The sequence below is a fragment of the Hippoglossus stenolepis genome, chromosome 2, assembly GCF_022539355.2.
Source record: "Hippoglossus stenolepis isolate QCI-W04-F060 chromosome 2, HSTE1.2, whole genome shotgun sequence".
Classification (NCBI taxonomy): Eukaryota; Metazoa; Chordata; class Actinopteri; order Pleuronectiformes; family Pleuronectidae; genus Hippoglossus; species Hippoglossus stenolepis.
This window is the reverse complement of record NC_061484.1, coordinates 19,194,418-19,212,292: the sequence shown is the minus strand read 5'-3', so window position 1 is coordinate 19,212,292 and position 17,875 is coordinate 19,194,418. Positions and strand designations below refer to the sequence as shown.

General features: G+C 40.7%; 2 protein-coding genes across 3 annotated transcripts; both read right to left on the bottom strand.

The window, feature by feature from the left end:
* Window positions 1–3,144: 3,144 nt before the first annotated feature.
* On the bottom strand, window positions 3,145–7,969 carry myoz2b (myozenin 2b). Of its 2 annotated transcripts, none has more exons than XM_035183247.2 (6): window positions 7,708–7,969; window positions 6,489–6,629; window positions 5,490–5,656; window positions 4,916–5,012; window positions 4,139–4,295; window positions 3,145–4,058 (listed from the first exon to the last, which is right to left on the bottom strand). In XM_035183247.2, exons 2-6 carry the CDS (start codon window positions 6,604–6,606, stop codon window positions 3,833–3,835), a joined length of 765 nt encoding a protein of 254 aa, XP_035039138.1. In that variant the 5' UTR covers window positions 6,607–6,629; window positions 7,708–7,969; the 3' UTR covers window positions 3,145–3,832. The 2 variants fall into 2 exon arrangements, with proteins under 2 accessions (XP_035039138.1, XP_035039149.1); XM_035183258.2 differs by having other exon boundaries at window positions 6,489–6,594; window positions 7,708–7,956.
* Window positions 7,970–11,137: 3,168 nt separating this feature from the next.
* synpo2b (synaptopodin 2b) lies at window positions 11,138–17,804 on the bottom strand. The gene is made up of 3 exons (XM_035169881.2): window positions 17,729–17,804; window positions 15,595–16,317; window positions 11,138–14,844 (listed from the first exon to the last, which is right to left on the bottom strand). The coding sequence occupies exons 1-3, from the start codon at window positions 17,802–17,804 to the stop codon at window positions 12,461–12,463; spliced, it is 3,183 nt and encodes a 1,060-aa protein (XP_035025772.2). The 3' UTR covers window positions 11,138–12,460.
* Between the last annotated feature and the right edge of the window lie 71 nt (window positions 17,805–17,875).

Sequence of the window (17,875 nt, the reverse complement as noted above, 5' to 3'; positions counted from 1 at the left end):
TTTTCCACGCTGGAGTCATCGTACATTTATTCATAACAAACATACAAAACAGAAAGAAGGAAATAGGAGGAAAAAACTAAGAAAAAGAAATGAGGGCTTAATTCACTTTTATTAGGATTTTTTAAAAATGTGTATTGATAATAGCTTGATCATTGATCGTATGCAGAGCCCATGTCTTTATCTCTAAACTTTATCCATTTCCCCCATTTTTTGGTAAATACATCTTCTTTCACTCGTAAACAATCTTTTCCATCACATATATTTTCTGTATTATTTCTTTTAAGTTTTTTCCACTTCATTCTTCATTGCTTTTATGCTTATATTCATAACAAACAAACAAAAAGAGAGAAGGAAGATGCAAAAATAACAGAGAAAATGCAACTGCACAGTGGGTTTACATTTTAACATTTTACAGTGTAATTCACCTTTATCTTGAATTTGTACTCATATTTTATATTGATAGAGCTGATGTCTTTATCTCCTTATCCATTTCCCCCATTTTCTAGTAAATACTTCCTTTTTTCACTCACATATATTCCTTGTACTATTTCTTTTAAGGTTTAAAGACAGTTTTTTTTTTGCTCCTGAGTGAAGGTTGTGGTTTTAAATTCAACAAACACTTGATAAAAATCTGACATAGATCAATTCATGCAAAAGCAATATATTCATATACATTGAACTTTCCTTATATTGTTACAGATGAAAATTATATTGCAATAATTATTGGTGTTGTTTTTTATCTCCCTAATGCACATAACACTTAATATATACATGACAGCACCAAATGTGATATTTGAACATATTTACTGTTTCCATTTCTCTGACTCTGCTGCAGTGAACAGGACAGAGATGCAGGCAGATGGAGGGCCTGGCAGGAGAAAGCCTGCAGGGTTTAAGAGTAGACAGGACTAAAAGAGGCTGATGGTGCATGAGAGTCAGCGTCAGCAAAAAATGACTCTCACTAATTAGTGCATCTCTCTCAGTTCCCCCCCCCCCCACTCAAGTTTTAGTAGATCTGTTTCATCCTGGCAAAGAGAACTGGTGACATGTTTGCATTATAGCCAACACGTTTCAAAACAAAATGTTAGATTTCCAGAGTCATATTCCAAATGAGTGTTTTGTTGATGCAGTAAACACAATGTTTACCATCACCTCGCTTCATGCCAAGTGTGTATCAGCTGTTCCTGTTCACACATGTAAATACAGCACGTGCAGTGGAGCCTTGTGGATGGTTTACAGTGTTGTTGTGTCTGTCCACAGTGTGTGGGCCAGCCTGTGAATAACATAGTGAAACACTCTTCATTAGATGTTACACTGATTTGGTTCTCATTGATTTTGAGTCCAAGAATGAAATCTGGGAACTATAAACAGGCACTTTTATGTAGGAAGTTGGAGGAAGTTATTTCAGTGATGCTGATGAATTTATTACTTGATTGGAAACAAAATACAAATGAACTGGAAATGAAAATGCTAATCAAATTAAGGGCATATGTTACGTTTTTAAACTGAAATTCCAAACATTTAACATTTCCAGCTTCTCCAGTGTGATGATTTTTTCCAAACTAAATATTTGGGTTTTGCATCAATACAATAAAGCTAGACATCACCTTCCTCTCGGGGGAAATTATTAAATTAATTTCTCAATATTTTCAAATGTTCAATGAATCAATTATTGAGAAAATAATCTACATATTCAATCAATAATGGAAACTAGAATTGCAATGGAGCACATCCCACTGCAATGGCCGAAAAGTTCATTTTTTCCGTATAATAACCAAATATCCAACAACAACCACAACAAAACCAACTTATTAACCAACCAACCAGCAACCAACCAACCAACCAACCAACCAACCAACCAACTAACCAACCAACCAAACCAACCAAATAACCAACCAACCAACTAACCAACCAACCAACCAACCAACCAAATAACCAACCAACCAACCAACCAACAAACCAACCAACCAACCAATAACCAACCAACCAACCAAATAACCAACCAACCAACCAACCAACCAACCAACCAACCAACCAACCAACCAACCAACCAACCAACCAACCAACCAACCAACCAACCAACCAACTAATCAACCAACCAACCAACCAAATGGACTGGGCAAAAACAGAACCCGCTTGGTAGAGGGAACATTTTTTGTTTGCAGCCCTACTGTAACTGTGCCTGAAAGACATGATACCATTAGGGCTCTGTTATTTTCTCGTCATGTTGCTGACAGTTAAAATCAGGCATTACTGTAATTCTCATACAGGTTCTAATACTGTATATTTGTATATTCTATATATACAAGTGGTATATACTGTGGAAAAAGGGTGGAACATGTGTAGACCATGAGATGGACACACATCTATAAATACTGTGTATTTGTATATTTGGCATTTCTCTAATCCTGGCTTGGCTCTAGCAGTTGCACTGAAACCTCTCTTGGGACACATGAAGAGTCCTTGCTTGGTATTTATAAAAGTGTTTCTCCTGCTCAGTGCTCTACAGCTGAGATGTGCTGTCAAGCTCATTTGTTCTTAAAGTTATTTTTGGAGCTTGTTTCTTGTGTCTGTTTTCTTTTCTTTTTCAACCTTCCTGAAAAGCCTCAAATAGATGCACTTCATAAAACTCTTCAAGTTACGACCAAAGTCAGTGGATATGAGGCCAGTCAGAGTAAATATAGTAGTTTTGAAGTGGTTTTCTCTGGATCAAACTGAATTGAGGCCAGTTTTGGATGCTGCAACTTTAAAATCCCTACACATTCTCATAAATATATCGAAATGCATCCAATAGCCAATGTTGAGTGGGTGAGAAAAACTCAGCCTGTCTAAATTCATTCATAAGCATAAAAATTGACATATTGTTTTGAAATAGCATTGAAACAGCTGAAAAAATACAATCAATTGCACATCTGAATTGGTGGGTTACTCATGTCAGTCTGTGGATACCATTCTGTGTGGATGGTATGCAAATACTTTAGACTGCAAGGTTTTGAATGAAAGTCATGGGATATGTGTCCCCACTGGCCTTGAATTCAATCTGGCCAGATCTCCTCCCTGCTGTTTCCCAGCTGTCTCTCACAGGCACTTTATATATATATATGTTCTTATAAAATGAAATATATTAAAAAAACACAAAATATCTTACTGCATGTTCCAGTTTTAATTGTGTGCCATCAATAAATAAGTTTGCATTCTTTATTTACATTACATATTAATGTTCTCATTTGAAAATTGATACAAATTTACAGTGGTGTTTTCAGTATCGGTGGAATCATTGAATTTCTTGAATTATGTATAGCACATTCATTTTGCTATTTACATGATTTTCTTTGGAGACGGTTTTTGTAGTGGACATCAAAAACATACTGGTCAACTGAGAAATAAAAGCACAACACCATATAAAGATGGACGACGTGTCTCTACTTCCTCCCACTGTCCAGAAATGAACACAAAATATCCTGGATATGATCACTGCAATCAACCATATTAACTAATACAATGAACACTTGAATACACACCAATGTGGTGATAAACTGCCTAAAACAACAGAAACAATTGTAACCATTTATTTGATTTGACTTTGACTTTGTAGTTTTGCCCATGTCCCACTCACTAACATGGATGAGGCAGGATTTATGACTTATAATGCAATCAGCCACAGGGTAGCAAACTAGACTTTTGGGTAGCGATCATGTCGTCCATCTTTGTCTACATTTTATGATTTCAATGCAAAATCACTGTGAGGGTTTGCAACTGTGCTACTAATTCAGTGTTAAGTTGTCATGGCAGGCCGAGGCTACAATACTACAGCCAGGTTACGTAAAATCATCTACAGATCATCGGACTCTGGGACTTGGACGGGCTCCAGGGTAATGGTGGGTATGATCAGATGGATGCCCTCGGTTATCCAACCCTGGGCTGTCCTGTTGAAGGTGGGCCGCTTCATCCCCGGCTCCTGGAGCTCTGGGTATCTGAGCGGGCTCAGGTCTATCTCCGGGAGTTTGAACGTGATTCCTCTGGGAGCTTTGTCGAAGCCACCATAAGGAGTGGCAACCCTGCAATTGAGATCAAGGTGTCAATTCTGCTCGTTCTTCTGCCGTCTTACAAAAATAAAAACGATTGGCAATTTTCTCACCGGTTGAAGGATTTGTATTCGGGAAGCTCTGATCTTGGGTCCAGTCCAGACATTGCCAGTTTGAGAGACTCAGCAAGGTCAGGGTCACTGAGGATTGCCTCCTCCCATGGAGAGTGGTAGCACTTGTGCAAGACTGTGACGTTTGACTTTTCTGGTTCTGGGAAGAAGAGAACGAAAATACACACAGGTACACCAGAGGAGAAACGTCAGTATGAGATCCTGTAGCAGAGGATTCTTCTAAAAAGGCAGGGGTCAAAACAGAGCTGCTTCCTATTGTCTTTGTTTTTTTTTAGGCTAAGGTTTTAGAGTGGATTATGAAGAGAGAGAACACTTCACACAGGCGGACTGAGTTGTCCATCATTACGATGTGAGGCCTTAAAATAGCACATTGCTGAAGTGTGCACTCATCATATAAAGTGTCAATATGAGATGACACCCCGCAGACACATTTTAGAATGAGCACCGAGCTCTGTCTGCTATTCAAATAGAAGGGGAAAAAAATAAAGCTTCTAAACTGATTCAGGTTGTCTCGCCACTCAAAATAGCAGGAGATAAGTCCAGCTTTCACCAGTTGTCATTGTTATGATGTTTTCTTACATAATCAGTTGACTGTGAAGCCTGGTGGCATACATTTAGCATCGTGCTGAACACTTTGATGGTGGAAGAAGTTATACCAATGATTTTCAATGACATAATTCTAATTGCCAATGTTAGCACATTCATCTTCATTTATTTGTTTTTATATCGCAATAGTCACATACTCAGCAGCCTTATTACCTGATTTTGATTCTTCTGCATTACCAGCACTTCCTTCATGGTCGGGTGCGTCCACTTTAATTTCCACAGTGTGTGTGTTGGCCAGTAAAATATCATTCTGCAAAAACAGAGCAGAGACAGTATGTCTTCAGATTCAGATAAAACACAGATTGTGCGACATAATTCCGAGTTGGCTCACTGATAGCTGCGATACACACACACACACACACACACACACACACACACACACACACACACACACACACACACACACACACACACACACACACACACACACACACTCATACACACACATCATCTGACACTGATAAAGTGGGAGCTGCCCCTTAGCAAAGTGCCCGAGCAGCCTCTCCAGAAGATTTGGAGGCACGAGGCACATGTCTCTTTTATCATCAATGTTTTCTGACACTTTTTTTTTCAAGAGCATATTTGCTGATGAATTTACCAAGTGAGTCACACACAGACAACTGTGGTGAATGTCAATATTGTGCAAGGCCATTGAAATGAAGCTTACACTAAATCCCGTCATTGTAAATGAATGAAATGAGTGACACAGACACACAAGGTGACTTACATTTAGTTGTGTGTTTGCCTCATTTTGGATGCTTTCAAATGTGTATTTGTCGGATCTCCTCCCGCGCATCTTAAAAAGACGAGAGCCTCTGTTGGAAAGCAATGACAGCTCCTCCAACATGATGTCTTTAGGAGTGCTCAGCTTCTTCCCCAGATCTATGGTGTCCCCTGCTCAACAACAAAAAAAATTACTTGTGCTTGCAATGTTATACAATGTTGAGCTAACATTTCCAAAATCTAATTTACCTATGAAAGGATCACAAAAGAAAATCCACATTTTTCTAACTTGCTTTTAAGTTATTGGGTTGATGTTTGCTAGTCAAACTGTCTCATGAGTCCCAATAGGCCCTGGTGATCACGGTAATTTGATAAGGTTTGTAGCAGCAAAAAATCTAGTTTACCTTATACGTTGATGTAATGCTTATATAATACCTATATTCTCAAAAAGGCTAGTGTATTATTAAGCTAACTTAGGAAGGGTTCATCTTCACCCCCTGGGCCCCCTGCTGGGTTAATCCAGTCCTGGAGTTAGAGCTGGAAAGTGCAGGATGGACAATATGAATAGAAATATCCCCTGATACAGTTCTGTCATCAGGTTTAAGGGAGGGTCCATTACTGACGTCAAAGGTGTTACTGAATTAAACATTTTTGCACGTTCTAAGTTCTGTCATGGAAAATGAGTAATCATTGTAGTGGAGAATAAGACTTGGATGTGTGTTGTGCTCCCTCGCCCACCAATAGTGACGGAATGTGCCCCAGCTGTCACGAACCTTCACATTATCCAAACAGCTACACAGTGCCCCCCGTCTCCCACCCACCTACAAATAGACTTTAGAAATGGACAACGACAAAGGATTTTCACCATATAGTAAATCACCCCCATTAGCTTATTTATGGCAAGTGCTGGAGTGTAGCCCTGACATTTTGAGCCCAGGTCAGAGTGGATGTTCTCTTGCAGCAGTGTGTTTGTCCGCAGAGCCTCGGCTCCATGGTGTCATACCATTGGTACCATGGACCTCTCGGCAAATAGCTGCTGCACACTTCTTCCTCTCTCCAGCTGGCATCGTGCAGAATTGTGACATTGCGGTTGGCAGAGGTCCGGAGGACTGGAAACACATACAGGACACAGGATGTAGTCGTTCTGCCCAAGTCATACAGAAGGAGCTTTACTCCCCAACACTAGTGACCCCCACAGAACATCAGTGCCCATCGGCCGACAGGGCTTCAAGCTAAACACACAGTTTGGTGAGAGCAAGTGTAAGGTCGTCTCTCACCAGCTGTCAGAGAAATAAAAACCTTGAATCGGTAATCCTGTATTATTGTCAACATGAAATGGGGCAATATTGAAAGATTGACAAGGACAGAATGAGACACTCAGGATACACAGAGACTTACACTTGATTAGACATATTTATTCCTCTAATCGTCTCTGTTACATAACATATAAGCTGAACCCGTTTTTTTTTAGTTTACTCTTCAAAGTCAACCTCCCGCTTTCTATCCACATGCACTGGAATTGGAAAATGATCTGGAAGGTAACCGGTTAAAAAAATCTGCGATACCAGCGTTTTTCATGTTGTAATAATCTCCGTAGATGTAATTTTTAACAGATTACAGTATGTTGCATAATCCTGACGCTCCCATTGTATTTGGATTGGTGGCACACATGTAATTCTAAATCTGGCTTTGCCACTAGACCGAATTTTTTCAGAATGTGAACGACTGTCGATGACATCTGCCGTTAATATTGTAACCAGATTCATGACCTGTGTAAAGGTCAAGGTGAATATTGTGTCCAACTTTTGTATCGAGCAACAAATGTCCTGCGATAAAAAGTGCAAAACATAATTAACATAATAACTTTGTATATATTTAATGTGCCCTTTCTTTTCAAATGTAAAACATGATAAATATACATTTAAATTTTTTTAAATGTTCAGTAACTCAATTGTTCCTGACGATTTTAAAATAATTTCCCAGCAAAATCAACCAAAGCTTTATAATTCTGAAGATTAAAAATACTTCTAATTAACTGATAGTCTCTCAAATGTCACATTTCCATAGGAAAGCGATGACTCTAATTTACAGAAAATACAAATGCTAGTTAGATGCAGCCAAATGTCATTTATCGCAATGCAGCAGTGACAATGTTCTAACATCAATCAAATTTAAATACACAGCATATTCACAAAATACACCGTGTCGAGGCTCGTCCATACCTGTGATGGCGTCCCTACTGCGTAACCTGTATCCTTGAAGGGGAGACACGGAGACTCAGGGGTCAACCTACAGTTGGTAGTTTGATCTTCCCTGATCTTCACAGTCCCGCACACTAAAGCCAAACTGTGAGTGTGTGTCCCTGTCTGTTGTGAATGGAATGCAGCTTACATCAATAGGCTAAATTTAACCTGCCAAACACTCATAACCACTCTCTAACACCACGGGGCAGGGACGGCGACAGAGAGGAGAGGAGAGGGGAGGATGGACAACACACACACATGTCCGCTGATGTCGTTTGGAGGCTTCACTCCTGAGACGTGTGGCTCTCCTTGTGTTAAATCTTCCCAGTCAACACTCCTCAGCTGGTTGATGTAACCTCTGGGGCGCCGAGCCTTCAAGTTAGGGAGGTGGTTAATGCCTCTCCTCCTTCTGGATCGTGTCACTGTCATTATGTGTGATTATGATAATGTTAGATAATGAAATACAGATGACTGGGGATGGTTAAAGGGCCGTGTGGCTGAGACAGTGGTCAGCCAAAAAGATTTTTTATAAAGCAACGTCAAGGTCATTATCCTGGCAACTAAACACATTGTCCCACCTCAGATTTACTGTACATTGAATCTGCTTGGAAATAAATTGGCCCAAAATTGAAATAGTCCATATAGTCCTTATGCAGTCTTATTCTTTTTTAGAATCAGTATTATTTACAGATGTTCTTATATTAAGTGAACATACAATGCTCTTTTGTAAAGGAAGGAATGTACGATATATGATCAGAGAACGGATCAAAAACTATCTACACAAAAATGACCCTTATATACTCATAGCATAGGATTAAAAAACAACATAAAGACGTAAAGCATTTTCATGTTTTTTAATTTTTGACTTTGTGTTTAAAAGGTGCAAAAGGAACATTTTACTCAAGGAAATTGTCAAAACCCAGCGCAACACTCTAATTCATAATTGCTGAATAAAAAAAAGACATTTCTATTTTTTTAACCTTGACACTCAGAGATACTTTAAAAACACACTGTGTACAATCAAAGGTGGCATATTACATGAATGTGTGCATGCAACGTTTAACTTTAAAATCTTACATAATAATGGCAAAAGCTTCTCTCTACTTTTAACTACCCATCACATTTGTATTTCTCCAGAGTGAAGAGAACACTTCAGGTTCAGAGAAGGTTCACTGCTTTCCTGTTTCCTCACAATGTAGAACATAGAGAAGGTTTGTCCTTGCTAAATAAAATGTTCACTCCTTTACAATATGTTATTATTGCCACGGCAACAGTCGTTATAACAGATTAAAACAAGATGAGCAACAATGTTTATGACGATCATTAAATGACATATTCAGATGTGAAACAATCAAGCAACATCAACCTGAAAAAGTGATCCCATTTAGTTTTAAAGCTAAAGGTAAAGGAATGAAAAACTCACACATGACATTTCTTAAAGTGCCTCATTTCTCACTATATATTTAAGACCAACACTGTCACGATTACCAGCCACTTCAGTGAGCAAACACTTCATTTCTCGACTACAACACATTGACTTTACCTCACATGACACATGCTTCATATCATCCTATTGACAATCTGTCTCTAATGGTCTATTTCTGTCCCAAATCAAGTCTGTTGTCAGTGCTCAGCAGGATTATGTCTCATCAGCAACACAAGCTCTACAGTGAGTGATCACTCGTACCATGAGAGTAACAACCTTCAACATCAACTCCAGAAAACAAACATAGAAAATGTACATAAATACATTTTCAGAAACACATTTCAATATCAACCTTATTTTCGAAAACCATTGATCAAATAGGGCCTAAATTCCATTTGTCTGCGGCAGATCTATTTTTGTCTTCTCCGCTCAATATGCTGCATGATTCTCTCCACTCTGTACCTTCTATGTTAATCTACATGCACCTCCAAGTTCTTTTTCTCTCATATATCTGACTTTTTCTCACTAGAATTAACTTCTTGGGGCTGCAGTATAGAGGGGAGAGTACTTTGTTGGACCGGGGCCTTGTCCCATGTATCCAATGTTGGCAGGCCTGAGAGGCTGGGCAGGTCTGAAGGGAGGCCCATAGAAGGCTGCTTTCTCAGGTGAAAATGTCCTGCTCAGAGATGGGGCCTGGAAACCAGGGGCCGCATGATAATGACTCCTACTGACAGCTGCAGGATCAAGAGACACCCTGCGCTTCCACTCATCTGGAGGCTCTGGCAGAGACATGCGTTGCCCTGCAGCTTTGACATTAGAGGCAACAGATGACGGCAGGCTCTGGAACAGAAACGCCTCGTCCACAGCACCAATGGGGCTCTTGGATGCTGCCTCCCACGGTGACAGTGGCTTATAGGCACTTTCCTGAAAGGACATTTGCCTCTGTGCAGGTAGAAATGACCCCTGGGTTCCTGGCGACAGAAGTCTGGGCGAGGGCATCGAATTCAGTCGCCTGGGCAGGCTCAGGGAGCGGCTTCGGCCAAATCCCTGAAAGAACAAGCACATATCAGTTGTCTGGTGTTGGCAGCAGTGTTGTAGACTTTGCTGCCACCCTCTGGCTCGACTGACGCCAGTTTTGTTAAAGAAGTTTTATTTATTGAGGAGTTCAAACTAATTCATCGTTCTTCTATCTTTCTATCTTTATCTTTCGAAAGGTTAGCCTGGTTTCTCTTTGTCTAAAATAACAAACAATGTTTGGAAAATGTCTCATGTGTCCAAACATTTGACAAAATAAATATTATAAAGTATTTCAGAACTTACCTGCTATTGGTCCAACCAACATAAAATAATTACAGTAGGAGAGCAACGACATTTAAAAGACGATGCAACTTTGCTTGGAACTATTTCTTGGCCAGCTTGTATTTGTCTTGTCTCCTTAAAGGGAAATCCATTCCAAAAGTAAAAGTACATTTTAAACTAAATATAACTATAACATTTCCATGCTGATGAAAAGACCCATATGTCTGACTGATTCCCCTCTATTATGTAGTGATGTAGAATTTCAAGTTAAATTCAGTGTTGTTTTGTATTTTTTGGACAAGCAGAGAAACGTTCTGCAACACAAACATTTTACCACAATAAAATACTCATCACTCAGAGCCACAGCTGCTTTTCTCTCAGCACCGTGTTCTGAAGGCCAAGATCATAGTTCCAAGCGTTTTATTGGTGATGGAAGTGAAGTGAAAACAAACGTTTGTGAAGCTGACATAAAATGATAAATCATGCAGGTCACTGATGGTGGTAGTTTTAAAATGGGCGATAATTTATTGAAATCAAATGGATATCGCGTAAGGTGCCGTACATATGAATAACTCCTGTGTGAACGTGTAGTGAGGAAGATAGAGGAGGAAAAATGTGTGGCTCAGAAAAAAGGAGTGATACAGCAGCTGGGGAAAAGAAGACAGAAGCTCACGACACAGGAAGTAGGGAGAAGGAAAGAGAAGTTTAATAGGATGATTGTGCAGAGTACAAGAAGTGCAATAAACAGTGATATGTCAGAAAGACACAGACATAAAGACACACAAGAAAATGTTTGTTTTTTCGCACTTTCATTTTTTTAGTTGCTATAAATGATGTGAATCAGAAACATAAAACTCAGACCTCTGGGATGTTCTGCTCATGTTTTACATCAAGGATGAGGATATAAGTCTAATGACTTTAGAGACAGTTTAAGAACTGGCCATAACTGACGATCCACAAAAAAACACATTTAAAGTCATCAGGGTTCATGATCACAACTCAACTTTATGCTTTTAGTCGTCATGAAATCATCAAAGTTTGGAATGAGACTGAAGGAATTGCATCCAAAAAAAGAAGTGCATAGACAGTTTCTCCCCAAACACACTGAGTGATTCAAAATATTCCATAAATATAATTGTACAAATGAGTTACTCTTATCCCAGATGACAGAATTATAATTTGAAGATTTTGGACTTAACTTTTGTTTTATTTATGTTATTATTGTGTGTAGTTTTGGGGGTTGGTTGTGACTACTGCTACATACAAGTTCATGCAAACCTATTTCTTATAAAACACAAACACAAACTGGAGCCCTGAGTTGAACAAGGCTCTTAACACACATTATTGCACAGGTAATAGCACTTCCTGAGAATCGCTAAACATTATTTAGTCTCATGTTTCCTTTTTTAAGCACTAGTGAACCTCACAGATTAAAGGAAGATGATATAATATGTTCAAGTTATTTATTTTAGTTGTTATCGGGAAAGGTATGTGCATGAAAGTCAATATGCACAATTTTCAAATGTTTATTGAAAAAAAGGTTTCCTAACAAAGTATAATCCATCTTGTTCACTGCCGTCTTGGGTAATCTGTTTATTAAGGTATTTATTAAGTTTCCTTTCTATATTCATGATGATGAATGAGTTCAATTATTTTACAAGGGAAAATAGCGCATGAAAACAACAGACTTTTATGGTTTTATGGTAATAAGTAATTAAGTTACCTTATTACTGGTTATTGAATTTGAAAGCTAATATGAGAGGCATATTATCTCTTCTGTTGTTGTTTTCAGCTTTATGCATAAACTATTTGCTTTTTATGTCTTCTAGTTTTTGTGATGTTCCATGATGCTTCAGGCCCAAATAAATGTGAACGTGGACATCAGTAGGAAGCGAGGACTCTTTTAAGACCAGAGTAGTTTCCACCAGTTAAGTATAAGACATATTAGGTGCTAGTGTTCCATCGTCTCAGTGGCGTCTCCACCAATGACCATAAACAGTATTAGGACTAATGAATCAGAGCAACAGCCCGCCACTGTTTGACTGCCACTACCGGCTTCTTGGCAGAGAACTTTGGACGAGGAGCCATTTGACGTGCGCCTCGAGCAATAAGAGATGCAGGAGAAAAAGCTGAAGCTATGCTGTCACCGGTAGATGACAGCGTGGAGGAGGTGCTTGCGGGCCGGGCGCTTGGTGCTTGCTTGTTGCTTATGTGATGGGCCGCAGGTGTGACAGTGTGCTTTTCATCCAAGCGCTTGTCAGTCGCGAGAGTCTCAGCTGATCTCGTGTTTTGGCAGGCAGAAGAGTTTTGGGAACTTACCGATCCAGGATACTTAGTGGGGGCTTCTGCCTTGGCCTGAACAGCGAGCTCAGATGTGTTATAAGTAGAAGGAGAAGAGGCAGATCTAAGTTTGAGACTTTTTTTTGCCTCAAACTTTGATGCCGGAGTAGGTTTGGGGTTGGGGCTGGGGCTGGGGCTTTTGGCCTCAGGGACTGCATCATACTTGAACAGTGATGAGTCCAACTGATAAGGTTGATGTTTCATGATATCTAAGGCATTTAGGTGCTTTTGGGGTGCTTTAGGTTTTTCTTTGGTCTTAGGCTTGACTTTGGAGCTTGTGGGAGGGGGCTGCTTGGCTGCTGATGGAGGATAGAAAGGAGCAAGAAGGGGATTGTACGATAAAGGGGGAGGGGCGCGGACATTGGAAGAATACCTCCAGAAGTTAGGGAGGGAGGAGGCTGGGGAGGGGGATCTCCTTTTATTCGCTTGCACAGTTTCAGCATCAACAACAAACTTCTCCATGCGGGACTGTCTTCTTGCAAACAGCTGTGCACCTTTTCCTGCCATAGTTGAACCATCACCAGGTCGATTAACACCTCTGTCTGAGACTCGACCCTTTGGAGAAGGCTGCGCTGCTTTTGGTGCATGGACGTATGACTTCCCTGATTTTGGTGGGCAAGAAGCAACTGAGTTTGGAACACTGTCGGACTTATTCCTTGAGGGTGAAGGTGGGTGATGTGGGCTGTAGGTAGGACTGCGGGCCTGGATACTCACAGGGGATCGTGATGGCTGCTGATTCCAGCTATTTGTGGTTGGCTGAAGATGAAGCTGAGGAGAAGGGTTGACCGGAGCCCAGGCGTTGGCAGGTGTTTGAAGTGTTGCCTGAGTTTGATCTGGTGCCCAACGGTTGACCATCTGTTGCTGCTGAGCCCAATCTTGCTGCTGTAAGTAATGCTGACTGTGAGGCGCTCCGGGACTGTGAGAAGGTTGTGAAACGGGACTTCTTGGTGGAATATACGGTTCAGCAGAGGGACTCCTGCTCATCCAAGGTGGACAGGATGGGTTGATGGTGGGTTTTGGGGCCACTGGAGGGGGATTCTTGAGTTTTATTGTTCTTGGTTGCATAAAGTTGCAAGCTTCAGCTCCGAGACTAAAGCAGTCTTCCTCTGACTCAATATAAGACCTCCTTTCCCCTTTGCGTTGTAGGTGGGGATTTGATTCTTGTGCCAGCGCTGACGACTGCTTTTTAGTGCCTTTCCTTTTTGACTCTGGCAGGATCCCCGACTTGATAGCTGGCACAGATATCCGCTCATCTCTTGAGGCTATGATGTCTCCAGTCGGGGACCAAACATGTGGGATAGTGTTGATAGGCACAGATACTTTGAATCTTGGTTCGTTCTTCCTTGTGACTGGAACAGCGCCACCAGGCATGACAGCAGCAGTTGTGCCACCTTGAAATCCTAGGAAGGGCCTTGCAGTTCTGTTTGGCACCAGGGGTCTTGGCACATTGGCTAGGTGATTCATCTGTTGGATATTTTCTTGGTATTCATGCTGCTTGTGACTTGCATCCATGTAGTCGGCCTGGTTATTAAGCATGTACATTTCCTTAGTGTCATACATAGTCTGTGCTTCTGTACATTCAGGCTCTGTTAGCGCCTCCACGGGTAATCCTTTATTCCTCATTTCTTCATGCTCTGACATTATCTCGTCCATCCTCCTGCGGCGTTGGACAAACATCATAACTCCCTTCCCTTTTGTCTCTGGTAGCGCCTCCATTTCTTGAACACCTCCCCAATTCAGACTCAAATTACGCTGCTGGTGATAAACAGAATACTCCTCCTCTAACTCGGAATCACTCGTCGCCACAAAGTTATACGCGGCTGATCGGACTTCTTCGGATTCCTCCTCTATCTGGTCTTCGCTGTGGAGCCTATTGCCAGTCCCGTAACTCACGAGTGTGTACTTCTTGACCCGCTGGCGACGTTTTTTAAACAGCAAGGCTCCCTTATTTTGAGGATTGGGTGCATCAGTTAGAAGCCGGGCGATTCGTTTACATTTAGACTTGGTCTCCTTCACGTGCCTTTCTGATTGGCTCTCGCTGTGAATGAGCCCTGTGACAATGGAAAAAAGTGACAGAGGGAGAGAGAGACAGAGAGAGAGATAAGGCAGCAGTGTGAGGCAGATAATTACAGAAATGGCCAAATAATTATGAATAATAGATAAAATAATAGGTTATTATTATTATTATTATTATTATTATTATATTATCAATAAGCAGACTAAAATCAAGTAAGACACATTTGAAAGTTCCCCCTGCTGATGCAAGCGCACTATTAAAAGCATCATATTTACTTACAGCTAACTTAGGTCCAGGAGGTGAGGAGCTCACTTTCCATTGCAGTCAAGACTTACGATTGGAAAAGGGATCGGGTGACAGGCCAGGGGGACACATGCTCGCGTCAGTCAAATTTGTTCCTGTCCGTCTCATGATATGGTCATATTTTATTCTTGTCCTGCTCTGACTAATAAAGCCATGGGAATTCTCCCTGTATGTCCACCTCAAGGAGAACCCAGCATGAAAATAACCAGCTTTGCACATGATATTTATTGATTAACTGATGGAACTTATCAGATTTAAATTTAATTATTTAGCCTCAGAACCCCCCTCTAACAAATGCAGGCAGAAAATATTATTTAAGGTGATTATCTTAAAATAATTTGTTTGTTGGGTTGCATTTAAGCCACACACAAAATTATACAGATTAATTAATTTTAAAGTTACTTTAGGGTACACAGTTTGCATGACCAGCTTCATATATGCAATAAAATGTATAAAAGGAGGGTAAAAGATAAATACTTACGTGTGTATCTTCCCCTGTGCCTGTCTGGTCTGCACAGATCTGTGGCAGACTCTGAGTTCCACTTCTCTGCCTGCTCAGCACCCTCGTCTGAAATTTCAAAGAAGACAGGAGCAGGAGGTGCCTCACTACTCCCTCCTTCCTCTGAAGATTCAATCCTCCTGTTCCCAGGGGCTGGGTCCTGCCTATTACTGGCTCCCTGCGGCTCCTCTGTGGTCAGGGTCAAGGCCAGGGTCAGGTCAGCAGCATAGCCAAGGGAGGAGGAAGATGACGGGGAATGCACTGGGGATGTTTGGCTGGCCTGAGGCTCAGAGTCAGGGTGCTCTTTGTGTGGGGACAGGGATACTGGTGAGGTTTGGATGTGAGGAGACTCTCTCGATTCACTGAGGTAGATATTGTCCTCTTCTTTGTAAGAAACATCCTCATCACTTCCACTAAGTTCAGCCAGGGACTGTTGCTCACCTGCAGATTCCCATTCTTGTGGCTGAGGGCGTTCTGGGGACCCAGGGTCAGACTTAGGGGTATGAGGAGGCTCCGGGTCTAAAGGGTCCTCATCACTAATATCATCCTCATCAAAGGACTCCGCCAAGGACTCAGAGGCACAAAGTTCCTGGGAACCATCTGAACCCGACCAAGGGACCAGGTTGTGATTGTTGTCTGGGGCTTCGACCTCTGGCTCCATTTTCTGATGCTGTTTCACAATGTCTTGGGTGTCACTGATGATACCTTCATTAAAACACAGATAATCAACATCAGGCCTGGGAGCCAAGCACTTAAAGGGGGCTCATAAAGCAAAATTCAAAAGGACTTTCAATATTACATGTTATCAATAAATATGTAAAATACCCACTGAAAATAACCCTCAACTGGTCAAACAGCAATGATTTGCCAATGGGCCAAAGTAAACATTTAACGGACGTCTTGCAGAAATTGCAGATTTTAACAACTCATCAAGCTTGGATCAAGACATTTCAGTATAATTTCACTTTGTGACATTTCTAACTACTGTTTAATTCTCTTGATTATTCCAATCCTCAATAGGAAGTGCAGCGTTGCTCTGGAAGTTCAGGGTCTGCCATCGCTCTAAATGGAATGGAATTCAACATCCAGGGGGAGGTAGCATTCGCATCCAAGACTATAAACAAAACAATTGGGTGGCTGTTTTCCGAACTCATGTTTATACAGCGACGTCTCTTTCCCTCCACTGTTCTACATCTATCACTGCAGCAATGGAAGTGGTCAGCATTTCCATTTAAGAACTAAATATGAGAGACTATTCATTTTATACATACTCCTCCCCCGTCTCTCCCTCACTTAGAGCCAGATGTTTGTTTTGTTACTGAAGTTAAATCAACATTTAATCATTTACTTTCTTATTATTATTGTTATTATTATTATTATTATTAATAAGAGAGTATTATTATTAGTTATTCTGGTAAACAATTATTGCATCGCAGCAGGTGGAAAAAGATTCAATCGATTAAATAAAACAAGACAGTGCAAAATAACTAATTTCTTCCATCAAATCAATTATTTAAGGTAAAGCAGACATTAAACTCTGCAGTTTTGTGGTTCACACCTCACCACTCATAACCTCATATGAAGCTTGATCACCTGTTTAAATTGTTTATATTTGTCTGTTCATAATATCATACCCTAGATACGGCTATAGACCAGAGTGCAGAGGAAAGAACAGTCTAACACACATTTAGAGTTGGGGAAATAGCAGGGACTTTCAAACATGAAGATTGCAACACAATCCTTTAACTCTTAAATACAACACCTCCCAACATCCAGAAGGTGGGGCCATAACACTGCAGCACCAGGGCAGCACAAAGTCAGATAAGATAAGATAAGACAAGATTAGAAAGGTTAAGATAAGATGCTTTTCATCTTTCAGTTTTACACTGTGCAGTTTATTTAACTTTACAAGAGACACAGACACCTACAAATTAGTATAAGCAGTTGCATGAATGGATCAATTCTTAAAAACCCAAAACTACTTAGCAAAGGTCAAATTACATTTGAAAGAGACTGCTGGTAATGACAGATGCTTATATTGAAATTACAAACCAATAGAATTGAATCAATGGATCTAAAGTCTTAACTGTGTGACAGAGGCCTGTTCTGGTTGTACAGTTGTATGAGGCCATCACCACTTTAAAGTGATAGCGGTACAAAGTGTTGTTTGCTGTCAGAGCTACAATCGGCATGACAGCAACACAGAACACACAGCCAGAGGCTTCAGAACTATGATGCTGTCCCCTCAGAGCCCTGGTGTCAA

What these genes read in the sequence shown, in the direction of transcription:
- myoz2b (XM_035183247.2), bottom strand. Translation starts at nt 6,606, where the DNA reads ATGTGTTTCCAGTCCTCCGGACCTCTGCCAACCGCAATGTCACAATTC. An exon ending in AGGCAAACACACAACTAAAT is followed by an intron (nt 5,013 to 5,489) that starts GTAAGTCACCTT and finishes CTGTTTTTGCAG; the next exon opens with AATGATATTTTACTGGCCAA. An exon ending in TGCAGAAGAATCAAAATCAG is followed by an intron (nt 4,296 to 4,915) that starts GTAATAAGGCTG and finishes TCTTCTTCCCAG; the next exon opens with AACCAGAAAAGTCAAACGTC.
- synpo2b (XM_035169881.2), bottom strand. Translation starts at nt 17,804, where the DNA reads ATGCCGATTGTAGCTCTGACAGCAAACAACACTTTGTACCGCTATCAC. An exon ending in GGTGATGGCCTCATACAACT is followed by an intron (nt 16,318 to 17,728) that starts GTACAACCAGAA and finishes GTTTTAATGAAG; the next exon opens with GTATCATCAGTGACACCCAA. An exon ending in GCACAGGGGAAGATACACAC is followed by an intron (nt 14,845 to 15,594) that starts GTAAGTATTTAT and finishes CCATTGTCACAG; the next exon opens with GGCTCATTCACAGCGAGAGC.